At 36.1% G+C, this 24,196-nt stretch overlaps 1 protein-coding gene across 6 annotated transcripts in view; it reads left to right on the top strand.

Moving 5' to 3' along the window:
• Positions 1-24,196, top strand: part of LOC127029372 (NEDD4-binding protein 2-like 2) — a 50,185-nt gene that overhangs the window by 13,848 nt on the left and 12,141 nt on the right. For 4 of the 6 annotated variants that reach the window (XM_050914962.1, XM_050914961.1, XM_050914966.1 and 1 more), the window contains exons 4-6: positions 4,647-4,735; positions 5,092-5,168; positions 9,879-10,022. In XM_050914962.1, coding sequence (XP_050770919.1) covers positions 4,647-4,735; positions 5,092-5,168; positions 9,879-10,022 — 310 coding nt within the window. Of the gene's footprint in view, positions 1-4,646; positions 4,736-5,091; positions 5,169-9,878; positions 11,747-24,196 lie in introns of those variants that run through there. The other 2 variants (XM_050914967.1, XM_050914963.1) reach the window with 2 other exon arrangements.

The following is a 24,196-nucleotide window of genomic DNA, read 5'->3' as shown; positions in this document are numbered from 1 at the left end:
AGGACGACTACTTTGCATCAAAAGATAGAGAGGGCCAAGGAAAAAAGAAAATATTCTCCCATTTCCTCCCCTCCTCATCCTAATGCAAAATCTATGATACATCAGGGAACACTTCTGTATGAACAGTGAAGGAATTTTTTAGAGCAATCATTGGAATATCAATTATAAAGAGTACTTTTGAGGTTGGAGTGCAGCAATAATAAATACTTTGAATGAAGTTCCCAGTAGGAGCCTAAGGAGTGGAAGCGTTGATAAGGTAGTATTTTATGGATGAGAGGGCTCAACACTTCACAATTACAAGACCACCAAACAATTCTCATTTGATAATGGCTTCTGGCTGTTTCTGACTAGACCTTAGGATCTCTCTAGTTCTGTATCACTTAGTTACACAGTGTTTTTGATAACGAGAACAGTATATAATTTAGTTATTCAGTGTTTTTGATAGCAAGAACAAGAACAGCTGTGCCATGTTGTACAGAACACTCCCACTGCGAAACATTTGCCAGAATAGCTTTGGGTTGAAGTTATACTCGGTTCTTGCCTCCTGCTTTGACTGGAGCGACCTCTCTGACTTGAAGTACTTCGGAAGCTCTTAGTTTCATTTGTGTGTGGATCCTTGAAATACATGAAATGAGAACTTCAGGGGAATGGTAATCCTGATAGTTGAGATTCTTGTCTGATGAGTAGGTCTAGGTTAAAGTTTCATATAGATTATTTCAGCTGCATAAGTTGTTTCTATATTTGCTAATATTCATGTGACAATATATTTAGCTAGAGCTTTATAATCCTTATGTCAGAATTATGGAGAAGGCAAAAATTTACCTTCTTCACAAATGAGAAAGTTATTCTGTTAAAATTATCCTCCTCCCCATTTTGGGGGAGGGAGTGAATCTATAATGTAGTAAGTATGGCAAGGAAATGGTTACAAGGGAGACCCATTAGGGAAAAAAATTAATTTATTTTAGATGAACAGAATTTCAAACTCTCAAATGTTTATAAGACAGTGAATTACATACCCTTGATACTAAAACACACATCTAATGTGAAGGTTGTAAGGTCAAGTGCACAGATATTAGGAAATACTGGAATTAATTTGCCACTGCAACTTTAATTGTGAAATCAGTGTCACTCTTACAGGGTTTTACGCCCTTTAAGTTCACTTTTGTGGCTTTGCTAAGTGTCTCCTATTTTAGTTCATCCTGCCGCTTCTGGAACTTTTGGCTGCCTTTGGTGTGTTTTTCACATTGTTGTCTTGACAGGTTGAGTTGAGGTTTATCTGCTTTTTAAACTCTGTTTTTGTTTGGTTTGGTTTTGACAGTGACTAATAAAATTAATTAATTAGTACCTTTTTTACTTTTAAACAAAACTTTACCTAAGGTATTACATCAACACACTTAGCACTTAGATCCATAGTTAAAATCGTAGAATATATAAGTGGGTTGTAGCTGTAATATAATCTTTCTTCACAAGCTTTTGTAAATTAATGATGGTCCCATTATCTTCATTACAAAATTGGCTATTCTCTTGCTACCATTATGAATCTTTTTTGAAATGTGTATTTCAGGATTTTTGCCTTGTTTCTGTCAGCCTACCAGTTTTCTTTTCTAGATTCGGGTTTCAGAAAGATCATTTGTGCCAGGTTAACAAGGCCAGCGCAATATATTTTTCATTTTTTTAAATAGCCTTTTCCATCAATTCTTAGTGCTCTGTTGGAACATATTTTATCTTTGCTTTTTTCCTCCCTTCCATCTACAAAGTTACTTCCCAGCCTGTTCATTTAACTTCTTCTCATTGTATGGATTGATTTCCATCAAGATAAATCCCTAGTTCTCTCCAATAACTTAGGGTTTTTCTTCCTTGAGATCCCTGCTTCGTTCAGTGTACAGATTGAGCAGTGTTCACTAAATGGGCAGGTATTCAACAGATGTATTTTTTTAATCCTCATACTCATTGTGGATCTCACTTTTCATTTAATGCATACTATTTTAACTTAGTTTAATGGAACATTATTAATTCTCCTGGAAACTTTTTTGTATGAGTGTTATTTTAGTATTTTGAGCTTCAGCTATTTCAGTTCTTTCATCTAGTTCATCATCTTAACTTTGCTGTGAGCACTAGTGGTATTATATTCTGAATTTTTCATTGGCAAACTAAGGCACAGTTGCTAAAAACATCTTCCTATTTTGGATGCCAAATTTAGCAATTTAGATATTTTCTTCAGAGTATGTAGTAGTAATTAAACTTCATATATTCAGAATAAATTTTCACTGTCTTACTTCTGTAAATGACGAAAAGTTACTTCTGTAAATTTTGAAATTGGGTAGCCAGAAAATGAAGATCATGCAAACTAGTGGCCACTTGGAAAAAGGTGGGATGATGTTCAGGAACATTCACCAAAAGATGATCCTTCTCCCTTTGCAGTCATCCTGACTTACTCATTATTTATCTCACAATTCTAAACAAAAAGAGGAATGCTTGGATCATGCTGATGATCTGATACATACCCCCGATTCAACTACAGGACAAGTCCATCACATGTGCTGAAAGAGGTAGGAGTATATGGGAGGAAATAGTGCACAAACATGTATTTAAGGACAATATGGTAATACATCTGCCCTATAATTACTACACACCCAGCCTTAATTCAGGTATTTCCTAAGGTTCAGAGTTTTGCTTTGCAACCATAATGCCTTTTTTTTTTTTTGCTTTTGCACCCTTTCTGTGTCTTCTTTTAAAAGAAGGACTGAATCCTTGCTCTTTTCCTGCAAGAATTTTGAAGTGTGAAATTCTTGATGTGTTTGTGGCTCACATTGCTAGTACTGCTTAGAACTAACTACAAATTTTTTTTTCTTGGCTTCAATGTGTAGCATCAGAGCAATTGATTTTTTTTATTTTTTTAATGGAATTAATATTCACAACGCTTCTGTAAAATAGATAAGGAATTATTGTTATGGTTTTACTGATTAACTGAGGCACAAAGAAGCTGAGGAATAGATTTTATAAAAGCCTTAGTTTCAGTTATAAGATGCTTTAGAGTAGTTGTAGGAAGAGTTGAGGAATCTTCTTCATGAATCTGATAATCATAAGTTGGAAATCTGCTTCTCCATCTGGCTTAGTTTCAGGCTACAAAAAGAACCTCATTTACTGATTCATGCACAAAGTAGTTCTTTTCTAAAGATGTAAAAGTTGCATCCCTTTCTGCAAAGAATGGCAGAGGTCTTGCTTTCAAAATAAAAAGGTGAAGAAAGTTAAAACAATGAAAATTAAGGTAGCCCATTTGTCCCAAAAGTGGGATACTCAAGTACCCGCTCTAGGTACTCTCCTCTGCAGGAGTTCCTTCTGAACTTCTGGTAAGAAGAGCTGAACTTCTGGTAAGAAGAGCTGAACTGCTGTCCTGGTTTGTATAAAATGGAGGTGGATATCAAGCTGATAAGGGTATAGAACTTGAGTTTTTCGCTTCCTTGGGTAAGTCTCCTGTGTAGCATTATGTAGAAGCTGAATGTCATAATCATGCTCTCTAGATGTGCTCAAAAAAAGTGGTTGTGCAATGTCGTTTTTTTCAGGGATAAATCCTAGTAAAGTGAGTTAGGAGTCCTCTGAGAATGCTTTCTGGACTGTGTAAGGGATTTAGAAGAATGCCTGATCTCAAGATCAAAGTTAGGTTTAGGCATAAGATAGATGCTTAATTGATTTATCAAAACTAAAGCAGTCTTGGGCTTATGAAGAGATACCACTTTAGATATCAGGGTAACGTTAAAATGTTTTCTGTGCTGTGGAGCTGATGAATTTCTGGTAGCCAACAGATTTGCGTGTTTTGTCTCCTAAACTCCTCCACCCAATCTCAGTTCTGCACTGTAATCTCTAGGATGCTTCTGCTGGGTAAGAAGCAGTATACTCCTGCTGGTCCAAAGTTAAAAACATGCTACTGCGTAAGTGTCCTGCCAAACAAATTGCATCATGGCTGTGCTTTGTCTGTCTTCCCATCAATAAAGATGCTAATTTGGATGTGCCTTCTTACCAGTTGCTGTTTTGTAGAACTTGGAAGCAGCTTATTATTCCTGAAGTTCCTGCCCTCTTTTGGATTTGGTAGAAATTGGTCAGTGAGTTCAAACATCGTTCAAGTGGAGACAGCATGGTTGTAATTTTTTTAAATGGATCTCAGAAATATTTCAGATATGTGATGTCTTTCTGTGAAGATCACCTATTTCTTAGCATTTTGTTGGAGAAGAACTACAATACCTAACCACAGGTCTCAGTTATGAATGCACCATGTGTTATCCAGCAGGGCTGGTAAAGCTGGAACCAGGATATGGTTTCATGCTGGGATCTCTATACTCAGCAGGCCACAGGCTTTGAGCAGTTCTGTTCTGTTGCTTTGACTTCTACACTTCCCATTTACCCGGTTGCATCAATTCACCACCACCTGTTTTTTATGCCCTTCACTTAATTTTTCTTACCTTCTTGCTTCTACTTCTTTCCATTCCTGTCTCTACCTTTCAGTGCTTTTATTCCTTTTCTTAGAACAGTGTGTTTTAGTCAGACTAGATTAGTGCAAAAAACATCTGGAACAGTTTATTTACACTTACCATTTTATTTGAGTTACATAGTTGTTTATTAACTTGCACTATTACTATTTTTCATTGCAGCAAAGCAAGCAATGGAGCAGGGAAAATCTCCAGTTATAATAGACAACACTAATACTCAAGCCTGGGAAATGAAGCCATATGTGGAAGTGGTAGGTTTTGTTGTGTGATTATATCATCTGTTGCAACTTTTCAGACTTACCTTCACATGTGATAAGTTGGTCTGTTTTGTCCAGAAACATTTTACTTACTGAAGTTTCTAATGAGAGACTGCTGATTGATACGATCAGTAATTGGTATGGTAATAGTTTGGACCAGTTTAAGGATTGACTTGATCTAATCTGCTTAGCCTAGAATGAAGGCTAAGACAGGTTGGGGGTAAGTGAAATTCAGCATGCTATCACCACAGAGTTAACTACATCTGTTTATTATGCTGGTCTATAAACTTTTTGTTAAATTTTATGTAATAATGATACACATACTACACATTTTTCTTTGCTTGCTGCAGGCTCTAGAAAAGGGATACAGAGTGGAGTTCCATGAGCCAGATACTTGGTGGAAGTTTGATCCTGAAGAATTAGAAAAGTAAGGTTTATATTACAGAAATCATTGTACTTATATATAGAGATAGATAGACAGACAGATAAATATGCACACATAACTTTATACGTAGTACATTATATTTCATTCAGTATCTTATTTTTTTAAATACTTAACTACTAGTATAATATGTATTTTATTTAAATCGGCATTTTGAGATATACCTTTAAATGGAAATGTTATGGATAAACAAACAGACAAATAAATAGAGGTCCTGTCTTGTTGGCCCAAAAAGTTGTTATTAAAATTGTTGGACATGAGTAGAAAAATGATTGACCCCTGTAAGAATCGCTGCTATTATAATGAATAATTATTCTGAGAAATCTGTTGCTGCACAATGCTGACAGCAAGAAATAGGTAGAAGACAAAAAGAAATTATGCGTTTTGCAAGGAGTGCATCAGTAGAAGTGCTTTGTTTTGTCTACTTTTATATATGTCTCTGTCAAAGAACAACAGTCCATTACTAATCAGTAAAGGTTAAAAAGAAAGCTCATATTTTAGATTATTCTGTTGCAAGTTTTTTTTAAATTGTCCCCAGTCTTCAGAGGATCTGACTTAGAGTACTGTTGGACATAGGTCTTTGGACTTCTGGTTGTGAGAGTGCCTGGGAAGCTGCTGCTTATTCCTGGTTAATGTCTCTCTTGTCTCAGATGTATCTGCTTTAGGAATCTATGAGGTATCAAACCAACTTAGGAGTATTTAATTGTTTGAAGTGTAATGTAATATTTTTGTGGTTGATCACAAGGAGTTCTCTGAATTGACTGTCATTTTAAATGCTTCGAACTGACTTGGCTTATAATTGTTTCAGCTTTGTAAAGTAGCCCCTACAATGCATGAAGTATTTGTGTATAATACTTACATTACTGACTTGGACTTTAGTGTGTTTATAACTCTTTCAAAGTTTTCACATTTTGGTCCTAAGCTACCACTAACTTATTTTTAGAGGTGGAGTCCTCTCTCTGTAGGATGAATTCTAATAAGTTTTTCTAGTCTGGGGTACAGCACAGCCAAGTTAGGAAGCTGTCTTAGTAATCAGACATTTCTAAGATGTTCAGTGTGAGATTTCCATTACATGAGACAGACTGATTTTCCAGGAAAGTTCATGTTTTCATATGGTCTTAACAGGTAACAGGATAAACAAACGTGAAGTGTTGTTGCCATTGAATTTTATTGTCCAGTCATTAATTGTAGAAGTTTGTCTTTCCCAAAAGCAGAGGAAAACCCTTGAACTGTGAAGTGCTGCTACCAGTTCTTAGGAGCTTCCTAGAAATGTTCTAGCAGCTCCAGTTGCTTTAACCATTTGAATAGAGACGTATTGTCTGGAAACTTTATTTTTTGAGAGTTTAGGAAAGGTGGTGATGTGAGGTTTCATTTTGGTTTTCAGTTGCTTGGGGAGAGGGCTCAGTTTTTAAGGGTTGGGGTTTTTTTTCATATTCGTGTGTTTGGGAAATACGTAATGATAGAGATTTATTGTAGTTTTGGGATTCCCCTTATGAATTTTGAGCTCAACACTTTGTGCAGTACCTGGGCAAATACTGTGCTAAGAATAAATTTGGGTAATTTTATTAGTTGTCTGGAGTCATGCATTTTAATTCCCTCCTAAACAGGATCACTTCAGACTCTGTTTCTGGTAGTTGGAATAAAAAATACTCTCCCTCCTACTTTAATTAGCAAAAGACTTTTCTTATATTTTGGATACATGTTCCTCATTTATTTGTTTTTAGTGGTGCTGTCTAGATTGTTAGTAACTTATCAAGTGATATGGTATGTTGATATTCTGGAAGTCTGGTGCATTTCTAGATACTATTTTTATAGGGCTGTTTCTGCCACCGCTTAGTGTGTTCGAGAAATCTGTGAAAAGGCTCTCTAGGTCAACAGTGGGTGAATTCTTGATGTCAAGAACATGACAGATGTTTTAGTGTTTTTTCTTCCGGTGTGCCTGTGAGGTACAAATTCTCTTTAAGAGTCACTCATAAGTGATTTTTCTTTTAGTTTAGTTTTGTGCACATAACTTTTGTGAAAACAGCTTGACTCTACAGACATACATCTTGTGGTAGTGCTCAAGACTTCTTGCATAGCATTTGAACCTTTATGTAAAGGATTTTGTACTTTTATACCGTTTTTAGGAAATCTTGAAAACTGCAGGTGAGAGAACAAACAAGTGGCAAAATCACGGGTAGAAGAGAGAAATTTTTTTTATTATTTTCTTTTTTAAGTGTTTAATCAGTGTTGGCTGAAAAAATTACCCTCTGTCATGTTTGTATGCTTTCTGAGTAGCTGGTCAGTTGGGAACTAGAACTTTTTAAAAAATATATATATATATTTGATTCAAGCTTTTGGGGAATAACAGGTATCCTGCGTATAATCTGTATTTTTGGACGGATGTTGTTTTAATTTAAAAAAAGCTACCTGCTGTGTAACTTCACACAGAAATGAAATGCAAACATATTAAATATAATCCTTTTTCCTTCAGTATGATCATAAAACTGCAATTTGGTTTTGACTTCATTGAACTTGTGCTGATTCTTTTAAGTAGTCATGTCTATGCAGGATTACTTTGCCAGTATATTGGTATGTAAGATTCTTCTAGTGTAGAAGCATTTAATAGTGACAGAACTTTGCTGTTATCAATAGATTCTGTGGTCCTCCAAGCAAAATCAGCTTCCAAAGCATAACTATCTGTTAGGAGCTTTTGCTGGTACCTCTGTATTGGTTAAGGATAGATGGCTTTATGCTCTTTCAGCATAGCCAAGCCGCCAAAGGATGAGTGAAGACATGCCTGAAGAGGAGATCCTGGTATTAAATGACACTATACAGCAGAGTTGTTTCCTTTTTTAAATTAATTTTTATGCTTGATGTGATTTTGCTGTTGGTGATTTTATTATCCTACCTTGTTCTTTAAGGAAGAGTACTTGCTCATTTATGAAGTGATTATACACAAGTCCATTCAATTGTGGACTTCAAATGCTCTGCATTTTATGCCCAGAGCGCTTGAGCTGTAATCTTTTTCAGGGAGTACCAAGATATGGAAAATAGTGAATAACTTTTTGCTTCCACCATTTGGCATAAAAGGACTTAGACTTCCTCTTCTCAGTTTTTTTCTGTCATGAGAGTCAAGTGCTTTATCGAATCCCCATATTTCTAGGGGATTGGCTTTTTTCTCTACCATTAACCTTGTTCATATTCGTGAATAAAATCAAAACTGTTAAGACTTGTTAATTGTTAAGTTCAACACGCTGCTGCTCCTGGACTTCTTTAGCACAATGTAGAAATTAGTAGCATTTAAACAATGAGCCGCTTGTGATGATCACTCTAGCTTCTGATGTTGTCTCAGGGAAGAGTGTCTATGAGAGAAATACTCTATTTAAGCCTTTTCTTCCCAGAAAGAAAGCTGATAAAATACACCTTAAGGAGCCAGCATAATTCTGAATACTTCTGAGGTCACCAGTTCTTCTTCCATTCTGAATGTGAAACTAGTGTGCTACCTGCAGTCTGCTTTGAACCTTCATCAACTTGATATGTACTTCTTTGTTGTAATAATATGCACAAACCCTTGGGGGTGGGGGGAGGAGGAAATCAGTCTTTTAAAATATTTCTGTATAGAGTATCCTCTTTCTAGTATAGCCTGTTTGTTCCCAGTATTGATTTCTCCTCTATGGAGCTGAGCAATTGGTAAGGAGGCCCATGCCTCTTTTGTCCCTGGCAGAAAGCACAAAGATGCAGGCATATATTCCCCATTGGTATGAGCTGGAAATAATTCAGATTGGACAAGGTTTCTTGGCGATGAGAATATATTGAGTTACGATAAATGCCTGTCTACACTATCAAAACATTTGGTTTATGTTTTATATCTGTTGTTTTAGATTCAGTTCTGTTACAGTGCTGGCGATTCCCTGACATTGAGTTTGTGCATAAGCCTCATGGTTTTCTTTTTGGCAGAGACCGAAATTTTCTGCTAACATGGATTTTAAGATCCTATTCCATAGATCCTAAGGAGATAGATACATTCTAATGTAATGTCTAATGTCTCAGGTTCTTAATAGGCCAAGCTCTCACTGAAAGTAGCTGTTCACTAAACACTGCAAGAACAGGACAACACTTCTGGCCTCTCTTCCCTTACGTGTGTTTTGGTACATTTCTAAATTTACAGCAAGTATCAGTAAGAGCTAGTAGATAAAAGTATCATGAGCATGCTGTTCTGGTTCAAAACTAAAATTGCTCCTTATTTTATGTAGAGATTTATTGATGACAAAATATTCTGTCATCAAGTCTTGAAACCATGTAGTTTCTTTTTTTTATGCTAGTTTGAACATTGCTTTCATAAGTAGTAGTCTATAATATTATTCATCCCTCTACTCATTAGCTAGTATACCATGTAAAATCCGATGAATAAATAGAAAGCAAAGCCCTTCTAGCGTTATTTAGGTACATAGTCCTGGTGAATAACATCACATTTCTGTGTGAAGAAGAATGACTGTGTTGTTTTCTGTTATTTAATATATGCAGTGGTGAATTGTTAAAATAAACCTTAACACAAGTTGAATACTGAGAGAATGAGGATACAGTGTGATAAAAGTGAAATTTCAAGTATGAAAAGCAAGAAGAAAAATTGTGAAATTAGAGGTTTTTTCTTTTTCTTAAAGACTGTAAACATATAACATACCAGACAATTTATTTAAATTTTTATTTTTGTAGGAGGAATAAACATGGGGTCACTCGTGAGAAGATTGCTCAGATGTTGGAACGATATGAATATCAAATATCCATACCTATTGTCATGAATTCAGTGGTACCTCCCCACAAAAACACTCAAAGGCCACCTCTGCAGCGAAGACATAGGTGGGGAGGCAATACAGACTCATGGAATTCTTTCAGTATTTCCAGTAGCCGATAACACAGTTGCAGTCAGTTAATAAAAATCTGTTACTTGCCCTTCTAAAACACATCATCACCTCCAATAAAGTAGTGGATCTTCTGTGTTTTAAATAGGCCTATTTCAAGACCGTTTTCTTCTGGAGGTTGTTCCTTTGACAGACTTGCATGTAAATAAAATTGTACATTAAATGTTTTTTAAAACTATATTTATTACAGTTGTAATAACTTTGATTTTAGTAAAATATTTAATATAGTGACATATAGCAGAGTCTTCCTTCATAAACCTGAGACAATGATGTTGTCATGTATCAAGTAACTGTTGAGCAGTTTTTTTTAAAGAGGTCATATTAGATATCTTTTAAAAGAGAATTAAAGCCCCAGAAGAAGAGGTTATTTATGTAATAACCAATTTTAATGAGTGTCATATAGTCGTCTTATCTTTTAGGAGATTTTTTTGAAAACAATTATGTCCTGGATTGTCCTTTTGTTCTATTTGGCATGTATTGCCAATTGGCAAAATTTTGGCATGTATTTTCTGGTTTCAGTTGTGGTGTTTGGGGTTTTTTTTGTCTCAGAAACTCATCTGGCAGCTGAAGCAACATTCTGCCAATACAGTATTCACCAGCCTTAAACTGTGCAACCTGAGCTATTTTTTTTATTTGTTCTCAGTGGTAGTATATAAACTATAATGGTAGCTGCACACCACCAACTTTTTTGTGCTGACTAAAAAAACCTAAATTTTATCACTAAAACCCAGAAATTTCACAGCTATGTCTTTCTAAGTCAATTTCTTTCATTTACGATAAAAATGAAGTATTAAAGCATTAGACTGTCAAGTCCCAGTCTGCAGTTGGGATGCATCAATTCAATATAAATAGTGGATATAATTCTGTAAAACCATGTTGCATTCCTAATTTTGGCACAGCCAGTGTAATCTGTTTAGCACCTAACAAAGAATGAGCCAGCATGGAGATTGACTAGTTTACTGCCCTTTTTCTCTTAAAAAAAAAAAAAAAGAATTTGTAAGTTTTCACTTTGCTTGCTTTCTAACAGTTTGCTGTATTAATAAAATATATTTGTCTTCAGTGTTGTTTTAGTAGTTCAATGCAACAGTTTTCATTATTTTCAAGCTTGTAGGATTTTATACAGGTGAGCATTATTACTAACCTGCTAGCTGAAATAACCTATCTTCAGGTCTAACTACATTTGATTTCCTTATACACTGAATGAGTAAATCCTGAATAGGAAGTTTTGTCAGGAACGTGAGTACGTAGCTAAAAGAATTTTCATGGTTTTCTATTACTCATTGGGTGTAATAGCCATCAGAATTTTGAAAAATCCAAAGCCAGCATATTTTTTTTAGTTATACACAATTTTTCAATAGAGTCTAAAAATTACTTCATTTTTAAGGTCTGAATACCATGAAAGTTGAAAATCCAGGTATGTATCTTTCTGTGGTTTTCTACACCTATTGTGCAAATCTAGATTTGTACAAATTAATATATATCTGCAATAACATTTTCATAGATATTCTGTTAACTATAAAAGTTGAAGTGTGCAGTTTCACATTTTAGTAATTGTTTTAATTATTTCAAAAATAATCTAAAATGCTTCAGTAGCGCATAGATTGTTAATGTATTGAATTATGTGTATATATAAAAAAAAGCTCTCCAACTATATTAATTATCTTCCCTCCTTGTTATGCATACCAATTATGTTACTGTATTTTAGTTTTCATGGTTATCTTTTTCCATGTCTCAAAAGAATCATGGAAATCATTGTAAATGGTCAGTAATACTTTTAATTATCCCAAAGTTTTTATATTTAAACATGAAAGCATATTTCAAGTGGGAGGAAGATAAAAAGGTTTTAGAAAGGCTCATTTTATTTACTCTATATTACTTTAAGCCATAGGAAAGTGATAAAATTTATTGAGGCTTTATGTAATATTCACACAGTGTGCTAAGGTATGACAAAAAAGAGCTGATTATTGAAAATTGATGTTGTGGTATCTTTTGGTACCTTCTGTCTTCAGTTTTTAAAAGAAATTGATTTTTTTTTAGCAATATTTAATTGATATTTAAGTTCTCCTTAACTGAAATTTGTGTTTAAATAGATGGGAATTCATACTATTTTAAAATGGTGCAGCATTTTTTTTTGTGTTATCTTTTTAATAAATTATTGGTGGATGGTGAGTATTTTTGATGTGCAAAGCATGTTGATTGATAACAGACTTGCAGTTTGCAAAGGGCACATAACAAGAAAGGAATGCTTTGCAACTTGGCACTGTATCAAACGTTTCTTGTAAACTGCTTAATCTATAAAGCTGTATTCCAAGGTAAGTACAATGACATGGTAGGTGAAAAGACAATGGAATTACTGTCTGTGTAACACATTTTTGTTTCATGGTATATTAATATTTCATGAGGATATGACAGTCACGGTCATACGTGTATCTCAGAAGTTGCTTTTACACTACAATATTTATATGTAAAAATAATAAAAAGATGATGTGAAATACACGTTGCAGGTATTGAATTTCTCCTGCTCCCTCACAAACGAGGAAAATTACTTATTTTGTCAAAAAGTATGTACAAGAAATGTAAGAACTCGCTGTTCAGTTAGACTGGGGATCTAAAAATTTTTACTATCTGGCATAGTTTTTATGCAATATACCTGTTGATGATAATAAGGTACCTAAAATGAAGGTTTTCTGTTGTTCTAGATTTTTAGTAAATTGCTAGTTCATCATATTTAATGAGATAGTAGTGTCAGAATTTTTTTTAATGTAACTAATGCATAGAACCGTAATGTTACAAATGCAAATTCTAAGTATCTGCTGCATACTTCAAACTAGTGAGATATTTGGTAAGTAAATTTAAACAGAATAGTTAAGATACGCAGCTGTAGTTTTAACATCCTACTCTTCTGAGCATGAAATTTAAATGAGAATCAATTTGCAGAACATACATAATTTGGTTCCTATAGCTGACCAGTTAGCATCAGCTATATAGGATAACATGTTACTATAGAAAATAGTAGTTCTAGTTTTACTGCTTCATCTAAACTGCTGTTTCTTGTTTGATTAGTGTGCTTCCTGAATTATCAACAGTTTTCATCAGCCTTGTCTTTGACGGATGATTTAGTGTTCTTATTTTTCTTTTGTTTGGAGAAGAAAAAAAACCAGAAACATAATAAAATCAAAGACGACAAAACCAAAAAAATTCCCACCCCAAAACCTACAAAACCAAGCCCTAGAAGACCTATGTGCTGGTTTTGGCTGGGATAGAGTTAATTTTCTTCATAGTAGGTAGTATGTGGCTATGTTTTGGATTTGTGCTGAAAACAGTGTTGATAACACAGGGATGTTTTTGTTATCGCTGAGCAGTGCTTACACAGAGTCAAGGCCTTTTCTGCTCCTCACCCCACCCCACCAGCGAGTAGGCTGGGGGTGCACAAGAAGTTGGGAGGGGACACAGCTGGGACAGCTGACCCCAACTGACCAAAGGGATATTCCATACCATAGGACGTCATGCTCAGCATAGAAAGCTGGGGGAAGAAGGAGGAAGGGAGGGACATTGGGAGTGACGGCGTTTGTCTTCCTAAGTAGCCATTAGGTGTGATGGAGCCCTGCTTTCCTGGAGATGGCTGAACACCTGCCTGCCGATGGGAAGTGGTGAATGAATTCCTTGTTTTGCTTTGCTTGTGTGCACAGCTTTTGCTTTACCTATTAAACTGTCTTCATCTCAACCCACGAGTTTTCTCACCTTTCCCCTTCTGATTCTCTCCCCCATCCTGATGTGGGGAGAGCGAGAGAGCGGCTGTGTGGTGCTTAGTTGCTGACTGGGGTTAAACCATGACAACCTGATATAACACTTTTTATTTTTTAACATATGATGTTAAATGATCTCCTGTGAGGAATTCTGTCTTCTGTTCTTGTAGTCACGTCCTCTTTAAGTTCATTTTAATCTAGTTTGCCATGCTGCATAATTTTTTTAAGCTTTTTGTCCTTAAGAAGAAAGCCAAGATTTTGTCGTTTGTCATCTCTCTCTTGAAACCTTCTGCAGAGATGGTAGTTTTTCTTTGTTTCTCTGCTAATAGATAACTGAAAACCAGGCTTTGTCTAGCTGAGATGGGACCCATAGCATCTGTATTTGATTGTTTTGTGTCTGTCTTCCCTGGTGTAATTTAGACTGTGTCGGTGTTTTCTTCTTTGAGCTGACCGGTAGGATTCATTTTCAGAGAATAAGAAAAAAAATTACTTTTGTATTTTCACATTCATGTGTGATACCTCTAGTTTTAACTGCTGCTTCCTCCTAGCAATCAAATTTTCTGGAAGAAATGTTTTCCTTCTGTGCTGGTACATCATGGAGATGAGGTGACTAGGTATATGTTGAGAATTGAGAGTTTTCCATACAAAAGAACAGAGACATATATTACAATTCCCAGTAAAGAGCAATAAGAAGACATAGTGTTGAAATGCAGTTCATAAAATTGAAATTAAGTACTCAATTTAAAAGTGTTCAGATGTTTCGTGTAGGTCAGATGTGGAAATATTTCACTTCAGTGTTTCTACAGTGACGCTTTCTCATTTCAATGTTTTATGTTCTCATCCTTTTGAAATAAAAGCAAGAGCAGAGATTAAAGCTCTTTAGTAATCATTTCATAGGTGAAAATCTACTTGTACATCAATTTTGGGGTTTTTTTCTTCCTTTTTATAGGCTAATTGGTTGAAACTAGCTGTAAATCAGCTTATTTTGAATTCACAGAAAAATATGTGAAAACAGCTGGTCTTAAGTATTTATAAGATAAAGTAGTAAGTAACAGGGTTTGTCAAGGTCAGATCATCTCAAATTTGTCTAGTTTATTTCTGTAGTAATGGAGAAGCAGCAAGTGGTGGTTTTAGCTTGAGATAGACTGTTAATGTCATTCTAGATCAAGGATAATAAAAGGATTGAAGTATTGCATCTGGAATGGGTCTTTGCAATTTCCTTTTAGCTGATAATGCTGCTACTTCATTTCTCAGGCAGGCAGACAGTCCTTGACCATTTAATGTGTACCTTACTGATACCTAGTGCTGTTGTAACAATACCATGTTGTGCCAAGTCAGAACATACTGTATCCAGGAAGTAATTTTTTTTGCAGTTGTACTTAAAGTCTTTTTAGTGATGTTAAATATTTTTCTTCTTTGAGCTGTTAATTGAATTCAACTTTTGTGCTTCCTCAAACTGATATCAGAGTAACTGCTTTATAATCTTGTGGATCATCCTACTTGTCCTTTTTAAATGTTTTCCTGATACTAACTCTGTAAGTACTCTAGGATTTTATGGAAACATAGTAGAAAAATATTTTATGAGCAAAACTTTTGGAACATGTGCTTGCATGTTGTCTAACTCCACTGATTTAAAAAAGCATGAATTCTTTAGTGGATGTTGTTTAATCTCTTCTTAAATTGATAACAGACTAAGAAGTGCTGCTTTAGCTGACTGAATAAACATTTGCTTATTTCTAAGGGGTTTATTGTATCATTTACAGATCAGTCTTAGTCATGGGCCTATAATGCTGTTTGGCTGTTATTTTATTTGTGATACTTCTAATAATTATTTTTTTCTTTACTCATCAGCCGTAGGTTTTGATAACCTGTACTATAGGTTATAATAGTCTATAAGAAGTTACTGAACAGTTTATCCCACATCTTGCTCTTAACCATGAAGTTTCTGAAGGCTCATGAACCTGACTTAGGAGTGGATTGACTATATTACTTTTCCCCCATTTAGCATTTTTCCTGATAGTTTTCCTGTGTTGCTTGTAAGATGAATACACTGCTTTGCAGGGATCTTCACAACAAAAGTATAGACATTGGATCTTTTACCTGAAGCAAGACAAGTATACATATTTGAGCTTCATTTGCAGCTCTTTGCAGCTGTTTGGTACACGTGCTAAATATTCAATGACGTGTACCTGATAAAATTTCAAAACTATTTTCACTTTATGAAAACCGCCGTTAGAAGACTATGCTTATGGCTGTGCAGCAAAATTGCATTATATATAGGAGTATAAATGGAAATCTGTGTATGTGTACATAGAAGGCATGGTTAGAGCATTGTGTTTCATTCTGTTTCTGTTTTGTTCCAGCAGTCTAGACTGAGTTCTTGTTTCTAATAAAGAATACTTAGATTGTGTCCATAATGCTGCCCTTTTTGGTCCTAGGTCTTGAGGAGAGGTTTTATTGTGAGTAAAGATGGCTAACTATGGTTTAACTTTCTACTGCTCTGTAGGGAATTGAGCTGTAAAGAGATTAAATGAGTTTGTCTTTCGCCTGGTTAGTTTGTGATGCCTTTGTTGAGAATGTCAAGCTTTGAGCTCACTGGTACAAGTAAGGTGTGACATATTGGAGTGAATTGAGCAGCGGGTGGTCAGGGCCTGGAGCACATGTTGTACAAGGAGAAGCTGGGAGAAATGGATTGTTCAGCCTTAAGAAGAGAAGGCTACGGCTAAGACAGGTTAATGGTGTCTTCACCTACCTAACCAGAGAGTATCAAGGTGGAGCCAGGCTCCTCTTAGATGAGAAGCAATGGGTAGAGGTTGCAACATGGGAAATTCCAATTAGATACTAGGTTGTGTAATCTCCATCCTTGGAGTATTCAAAACTTGTCTGGGCAAGGCACTGAGCAACAAGATCTCAGTTGGTATTGCTTTGAGCAGTATGATCTCCAGAGGCCCTTTCTGACATAAATTATTCTGTTCTAATGGATATAGTGAGAGCAGTGTCCAGAATATCAAAAGACTTAGCTCTTATCTATCAGAGAAGACTTTTAAATCACTAACAGAATTGCTACCTGGTTTCAGGGTGTCAGATGCAGGCTTGCATTAGTACAGCAGTGCATGGTTCTCATTCTCAGATGGGCACTAAGTTTCTGGCTTTAACTGTAGCAGCAAAACTGGCTGTACCATTTATTCCAGTTATTTTGTTTCATAGCTGTGTTGGCAGAGTTGCTCACAAGCTCCTGACAACACCTTTAGTTGATCCCCTTTTTTTTCCCTCAGGCAGTGTCCATGACCGCTTGTCTCTTGTTAGTTGTATTGTCTTTTCAGTCTTAGGAAATACTGGCATATATTAGTGTTTATCTAAAGTAATTTTTTATTTTCTGTCCAAAGACAGATGTCTATTGACACTTGCTACATTGCAGAATTGAAAGACAGTTTTCTGCATCTATTCATCCCCAACACTCTAGGAATAATACAGGGCTGTTTTGTAAAAAGTGATCATCTTTAAGGGGTACTTCATCATGTCTTTTGTGTATCTCTAGTCCTTTTGGTGAAAGATGTTTGAAAGGGAAATGAGCTAATACCAAAGAGTATTACGCAGAAATAGTAAGTAAAAGTTGGATGCCAGTAAAAAGCACTGAGATTTGCTGAAAAAGGTGTAATACCTTCCAGAGAATGCACATTATAATTGAATGCTGTGTAGCTCTCAGTATTTCATATAGCATTTGAGATGCATAGAATGAGCGCAATACCTGGAGCAGATGTTCTGAATAGGAACATTGTCTGCAGTTACAAGTATTTGAATTTTAATGTTGCTATAATCTAGGTTAGAGGCTGGTTACTTAATATTTACCAATATTGTTTTCTTTACTGTTTTCCTCTTGTAACTTTTTTCCCCCTTTTCTCTTATTCTTGAACTGCATCTTTCTCGTCTGAGTCCTGTGTGTTCAGTTAGTACGGTTGTCTTAATAACTCTGAATCCATCTCCCCCTTCCCTTTCCTTCCCTGAACTATAAACTTGTGTGGAGAGCTACACCTTATTCTCTATTTTTTTTAATGCCTCAGTTCAAACTGATGCTGATTTAAAAGCTGAGTATATATATTCCCCCTCCCCCCAGGCTGTCCTTGTGAATTTTTTTCTTGTTCTGCTGAAAGTAATATTTTCTGTCATACAATATATTTTTCTTCATTCCTTTTTTTCTTAGCCTCATTAAGTTTGCAGCATCTTTTTGTGTTTTCGAAACTCATACTTTTGTTCCCAGAATTATGGTCTGTGGTTTGGTGGATATTTAATTACATGTCTTTGCTACAACTTTGTTGATTGAAGCTATTTTAAATACAGCTAAAATCTATCATCTTTCATTGAAAGTTCCTAACAGAAAATAGCTTATTACATACCTCTAAATATTCCATTCTGCTCTCATTCTACCTCTGTTGCTTCCTTACACTCCCACCCATATTTTTCCTCAACTTGATTTTGCTTGTGTCTTATCTCAAACTTCGTTTTACATTTTGTTGTGTGTGAATGTGCCTTGGCAAGAAAGGCCAACACTTCACCATGTAAATCTAATTTTGACTTTTAAAACCTTTTTGTTGTACTTGCTTATCTCTGTATTCTGTTTTGATGGCTGTTATCTATGTGTTCATGTACTAGGATGTATGTATGTAGTTCTCTTTATTTTCTGGTTAAAATAGCTATTTATTTATTTACTTATTTAAAGAGTAGAGACTATAGTGGCCGAAATACACAATGAGGGTATTTTTTCGGAATTAGGATCTGGAAAGTCTGCCTTATTTGTGGACCACGTTTTAGGACATGATTTATTTCACAACCTCATGAGAGCCTCAGTAAATCTGCCTTTTCCTGGGTAGAGCTTCTCAAGTGGAATTGCATAAGCCTACGCCTGGAAAGCAGTAGGTTGTAAGGGAGAGGAACTGAAAAATGGATTGTGAAGCGTCTCACAGAATTCAATTTTTGAATGCAGACCTCACTTCTAAAATCAAGGACCCACTCAGATTCAATACTGTCTGGTATTTGAACTGGTTAGATTTACATACATTATGCAATATGTTATATCTGTAACAGCAACTCTGTTTTTCATTTGGAAAGAAAAAGGTTGAGATTTTTACAGTAATTATTACAGTTTACATGTTTTTTCAATAGCTGTGAATTGGCCATTAGGCAAATGGGCTTTGTGTTTGTGGTGGATAACGTTGTTTGTCTGGTCAGTCGCAGTCTTCACCAGTGTGCTTCACGGTTTTCAACCTGGACCACCAGCTTTGTAAGATGCTGTGTGTAAAGTGTGCTCCGGTGTTGCTGAGAGGAGGGTGCTTAGGGTTTAGTGAGAACTGATTGCTTCGTATCCACATATGCAGTAGTGCTATAGTTTGTCCAGAAGTTAGTGAAAAACTGAGACTGATCGTTGTCTGGGAAGGTGGGATTTTTCTATCCTGTTACAGATTTTTTGAAAGTGTTCCTTAAGATCGCATATAGAAATGTCTTTATATCAATAGAAAATTAAGGAGCACTGCTGCACAGCAGGTTACACCAAACTTTATTAACTAGTGCAAATCTGACTATAATTCCTATTTCTCCAAGCTGCTTCTCAAAGCAGCGTATTTCTTGTCTAGCCTGGATTAATTTTAATCAGGTTGTGTTCATGCTTGAGCTGGTATCATCCAAGTAATAGAACTGATGTCATCAAACTTGACAAGATGATTCATACTGTACTTCCAGTGCATAACATGGGCATCTGTGTCCATCATGTTCTCTTCAAAAGACTAAACGTTGACAGAGAGACCTTAAATGAAAATTGACTCTCTGAGCCTTTATGGGTGAGAAGGCTGATGATAAAGGTGCAGTTTCTTCTCTATATTGTAAGTGCAGGCCCTTAAGATGGATTCAGATCACTTGTAGCATTTCACTTTGTCCTTTTTTTCTCCTTCTTTACCTGCTTTTTAACATTGAGCCATACTTAATGGTGCAGAGAAATCCAGTCAAACAAAAAATAGTCTCTCTTCTCTGTTTGTTTCTGTTAGCATCCATCAGTACCCCTATTGCTGATTTCTGCGCCCCTCCCCCCCGCCTTCTGGTTAGAATTTTGAATTGTGTCAGGTGGCACCTAAATGAGGTTGAAAGCGGCTTTTGAGTTGTTCAGGAAGTAGATGTTTGACACTGGGCACAAGTATATTCAATGTGTATGTACATATATATCAATCAGTATATTCAGGATTGATTTCCTTAATGTTGATCAACATATTCTATGACTAAGGAGCTGAAATAGGAGATTGGCTCTTTCAGTCAGAAGACATGACTTTCATGAACCAGGCAGGACAAAGATCAGTCAGATCACCCCACCTGAAACTTCTTGTGGAGTGAACGGACTGTCATTTGAAACTGAATTGCTGTTACTAGCACCTCAGGAACTTGCATTTTTTGGTTGGTTGGGTGGGGTTTTTATATGGTTGTTTGGGTTTTTAATTTGAAAAGTAAAGTGGTTGCACTTTGCCATGTATTTGATTAAATGAACAGCTTCTAAAGGCATGCTTTGATCAAACCAATTGTGTGCTATTCTATGTGTACTCTCTAGATCAATGTCTCTTGTGTCTGGACTATAACAGGACAGCAGTCTGATGGCTGATTATACATTGCATGGAACTGTATATACATCAGTCCTGTAGAAATGATAAAGATTGGAGTAGCTCTTTGAGCATTGTGATAGAATAGCGTATTTTATGAAGGCAAGTATTTAAATCTCACCACCGCTGGCAATGCTGTTGAGAGACAAAAGAATAACAAATACTGAATTAATTCAGATCGAATCCAGTTAGTAGGATCTTTACTGATTTGGGGCGGGGAGCATTAATTCGCAACACTGTAATGTGTAAACATTTCTTACGAATCATTTATGGTGAGTTTCCTGAAGATGGGCTGTGAGGCAACCTAACCTGTTGCTGCTGAAAGTAGTCACCTTGCTCCCACCAGCCACTTCCTCTGCCTTAGCTAGACACTTACTTTACTTCTTGCTTTGGTAAGTTAAATCGGCTCAACAACAAAGCAAGTACTTGCTTTCTTTTGGTGCTGGCTCAGGCAGGTAAATCCACCCACAAGGAGGGCGGTAGAGCCAGCAAAAGACAGGCAGTGGAAGTGCAAAGGCAACATCTGGAACAAAGCAGGGAAGGGTTACTGTGACTGTTTCTTCAGCAACAATGAAGTGCTAAGTTGGATGCTCAGCTGTCTAATGGAATTTCACCTTTCAGGAAGCCAAATAATGCTGACAAGTTATTTTGCATGTGATTTTTTTCCACTTGCTTGATCACCTAATACCAATATTCCATTTGGTTTTGAGGAACTGGATCTTTATCACTCATTTCAGTATTAAAGGCAAGATACATAACAAAAAGGCTGGTACCATGACTTTTTTTGTTATTCCAAAATTATAACTTCAATTTCTGTTTGTTGCTGAAGTAAAGTTAGGTCACAAGGAATTCAGCAATGCACTTGGACTTACCATGTGGAGAAGGTGAAGTGTATCCCAATAAATGCCATTTTATGTAAGCAGCTCTACTATAATTTTGATGTTGAAAACCCACTCCAGAGACTTTGGAGATTAATGATAACATATAATTTCTGAAAGAGCATGTACCTCATTGCTCAATGTCATGTAGAATTGCTTTTTAAATTTATTGGTTCCTCTATATTTCATTACAGCAATGACTGCAGGCATTTTTTGATATCAAGCAGACGTCAGCTTAGATGTATGCTAGAGCTGAAGTTTGTACAACTGCAAATAACTCTTTTCTGGTTTTGCCATTTTCCAGCAAAATGTGACTAACTTCTGTAGGTTATTTACTTTGCATGTTCTGTCTCGGCAATCATGAAAATGCATTTGTTTCTCCACTAAAGAGCATTATCTGAGCTCTCAATCAAGCTGGACACTGCTATTTTGAGCAGTAGATTACAACATTGAAGTCACATGTAATAGAGTTATGGCAAAAAACTTTTAATATTGTCTAAATGGTAGGCTGAGAAATTTCTAAGTGTTGTTACAGAAAGGGAATTCCTATTTCAACAAAAATACTATTACATTTTTTAGGTCTGTTTATTACTAACCAGTTTTTTTAAATGCATAATATATAGCAAAAGTTAAATATCAACTGAAACGGCACCTTTTTTCTTTTCCGTTTTGCATGTGTTGTATGTGTTTGAAAACAACTCACTAGCAAATGCCCCTGTAAAGAAGAGAAGTCTATCTCCATGCTGGTTCTTGAATTTTCTCAGTGTTTGTGTGCCATATGGTTTTACAATAAGGAAAACTCCTCAAAAGTCATGTAGGTGGACTAAAAGAGGAGGAACGAAGATAAAACAGAAGAAAACTAGTAGACAATTTGCTTTATTAAATGCAAAAACCTTAACATGATGCTGGGTATACCCCAAGCAGGAAATTTTTAGCTATGCCATCAAGGTGCATTAGAGTATTTCTTTGGGGTAGTATTTTCTTAGAATCAGTTGGAAAAGTGAAGTTGCCTGGAAAAGTGAAGAATAATAAATTTTAGTATTCTGCATTTAGTAGTTCATCACTTTCCTTTTTGCTTTAGTCCTTTCTTTAGGAAATCCAAACCTTTAGAAAACTAATTTCTCTGAACTGTTATAAAACCTCCATGTTTCTGAAGCATAGAAATAACATAGTTATTGTATTTATTACAAACTGTTGAATATCGCTATTGAAGGTCATATCCAAGTATGCTAAATGATCAACCTGGACCAACATTTGCATTCATTATTATTTTGACATGCAACAATTTCAATGCAATAATAGCTGTTAATTTCTCTGCATCATCCGGGTTCTTCTTCTCCCATTATTTGGTGGATGTATTTCTGCTGTTCTTCCATTCTAAAGTGAATCCTGTCCGGTGTGGTTTTCCTTCCTGATTCAGAATTAATGGTGAGGAGAAGAAATAAATGTGCTGACCTCTGAGACTTCCCCACCCCCCCCATTTCTGCAAAGTTCTACAATATCTTTTGGTGTGACATCCTAGCCTAAGAAGGTTTCTGTCAGCGTTGTCCTGAAAGCGTTGTCAGATGTGTCAGGAGTTAGGCACCAGAAACATGCTTGAATCAGTATTAGAGAAGTTCACTTCCATCAGCAGCAGCGCAGACTTGCATCTGGGAGAAGTGAGCGGTAAGCAAGAGTATAGCTACAATAACACCAAGACCGGAGAAGTCCATTCCTTTCCTGTGCCAGTGCTGACATTGGCAATTTGGTTGTCATTTCTGCACAGTTGTTATGGCAGCACAAGGCCCTTCAGGTACAACACTAAATTCTTCTTGGACTTGGTGCACAGGTCAGATGTTTTATTCCCCACCCCATTAAAAACAATTTAAAAAGGGACATTATTTTCTATTGCACTGGTAAGGGGTTTTATGGTTCTGAAAACATAAGAGAATTTCGTCTTCTGAAACCAAATTCAAGTCATGAATTTTCATCGCTGAAGAAGAAGGTTAATGTCAGGATTTAAGACAAATTGTGATTAGTATATGATTTCTGCAGATCTGGGTTATATGCAAGAAAGCAATTTCTCCAACCACCATTGCAGATGCTTCACTTTTATATCATTTAGTTCAAAAGACAAATAAGATCTAATCAATCCTAAAACTTTGTCTGGCATCCCATGTCTCTTTTTGGGGGGGAGAAAGGAGGCATGTTGCTGAGTAGGGAATGTACTGTGAGCAGAATTCAGGGTGGAATTTGTCTTGGCTAACTTCAAGCATCTGCAGTATAGACATCTGCACTTACTTAAACCATAGGGCGCTGCATTGAAAATACACTGATTTGGAAAAGGGGAAGTCAGGTGTCATTCCTTGGAGGAAAGCACCGTGTGGACTTAAATGCCAACATTTGAAGGAAATCCCATTTCTTAGTAGGATGTCTCGTCTGCATGCTATTATAGGGCAATAAAATTTGTGTCTGTTCCAACAAGATTTTTTCAGAGATCCATAGTGCTTGTTGCAGCAATATCAAGGCACCAAGACTTTTGGACCCTGTTCCAGTCAAGTGACTTTGTGGCTATACTGAGGCCGAGAAGGCTGCTGATGTGCTTCACACTCAGAAAATTAGGAGGGTTTGCTTTGTAGAGTTCAAATTAGAAGGAATTTATATGAGACTAACAATTAATACATTCAAGAATGAATAAAGGGTAAGGATAGGTTTCCATAGGTGACCTTTAGGTCCCAGGTTGCCTACTAGTGACTCTGGCTTTCCCTCCGCATGCAGTCACCCCCCCCCCCCTTTTTTTTTTATTTCTCTGTTAATTTCAGAATGCAGCACTTAAAACAGCTTATGTTACATATGAATGCCCAGAAAGTAACT

This window comes from Gymnogyps californianus, chromosome 1, assembly GCF_018139145.2.
Source record: "Gymnogyps californianus isolate 813 chromosome 1, ASM1813914v2, whole genome shotgun sequence".
Taxonomy (NCBI): domain Eukaryota; kingdom Metazoa; phylum Chordata; class Aves; order Accipitriformes; family Cathartidae; genus Gymnogyps; species Gymnogyps californianus.
The sequence above is the reverse complement of the archived record's forward strand: the minus strand, read 5'-3'. Positions and strand labels throughout refer to the sequence as shown.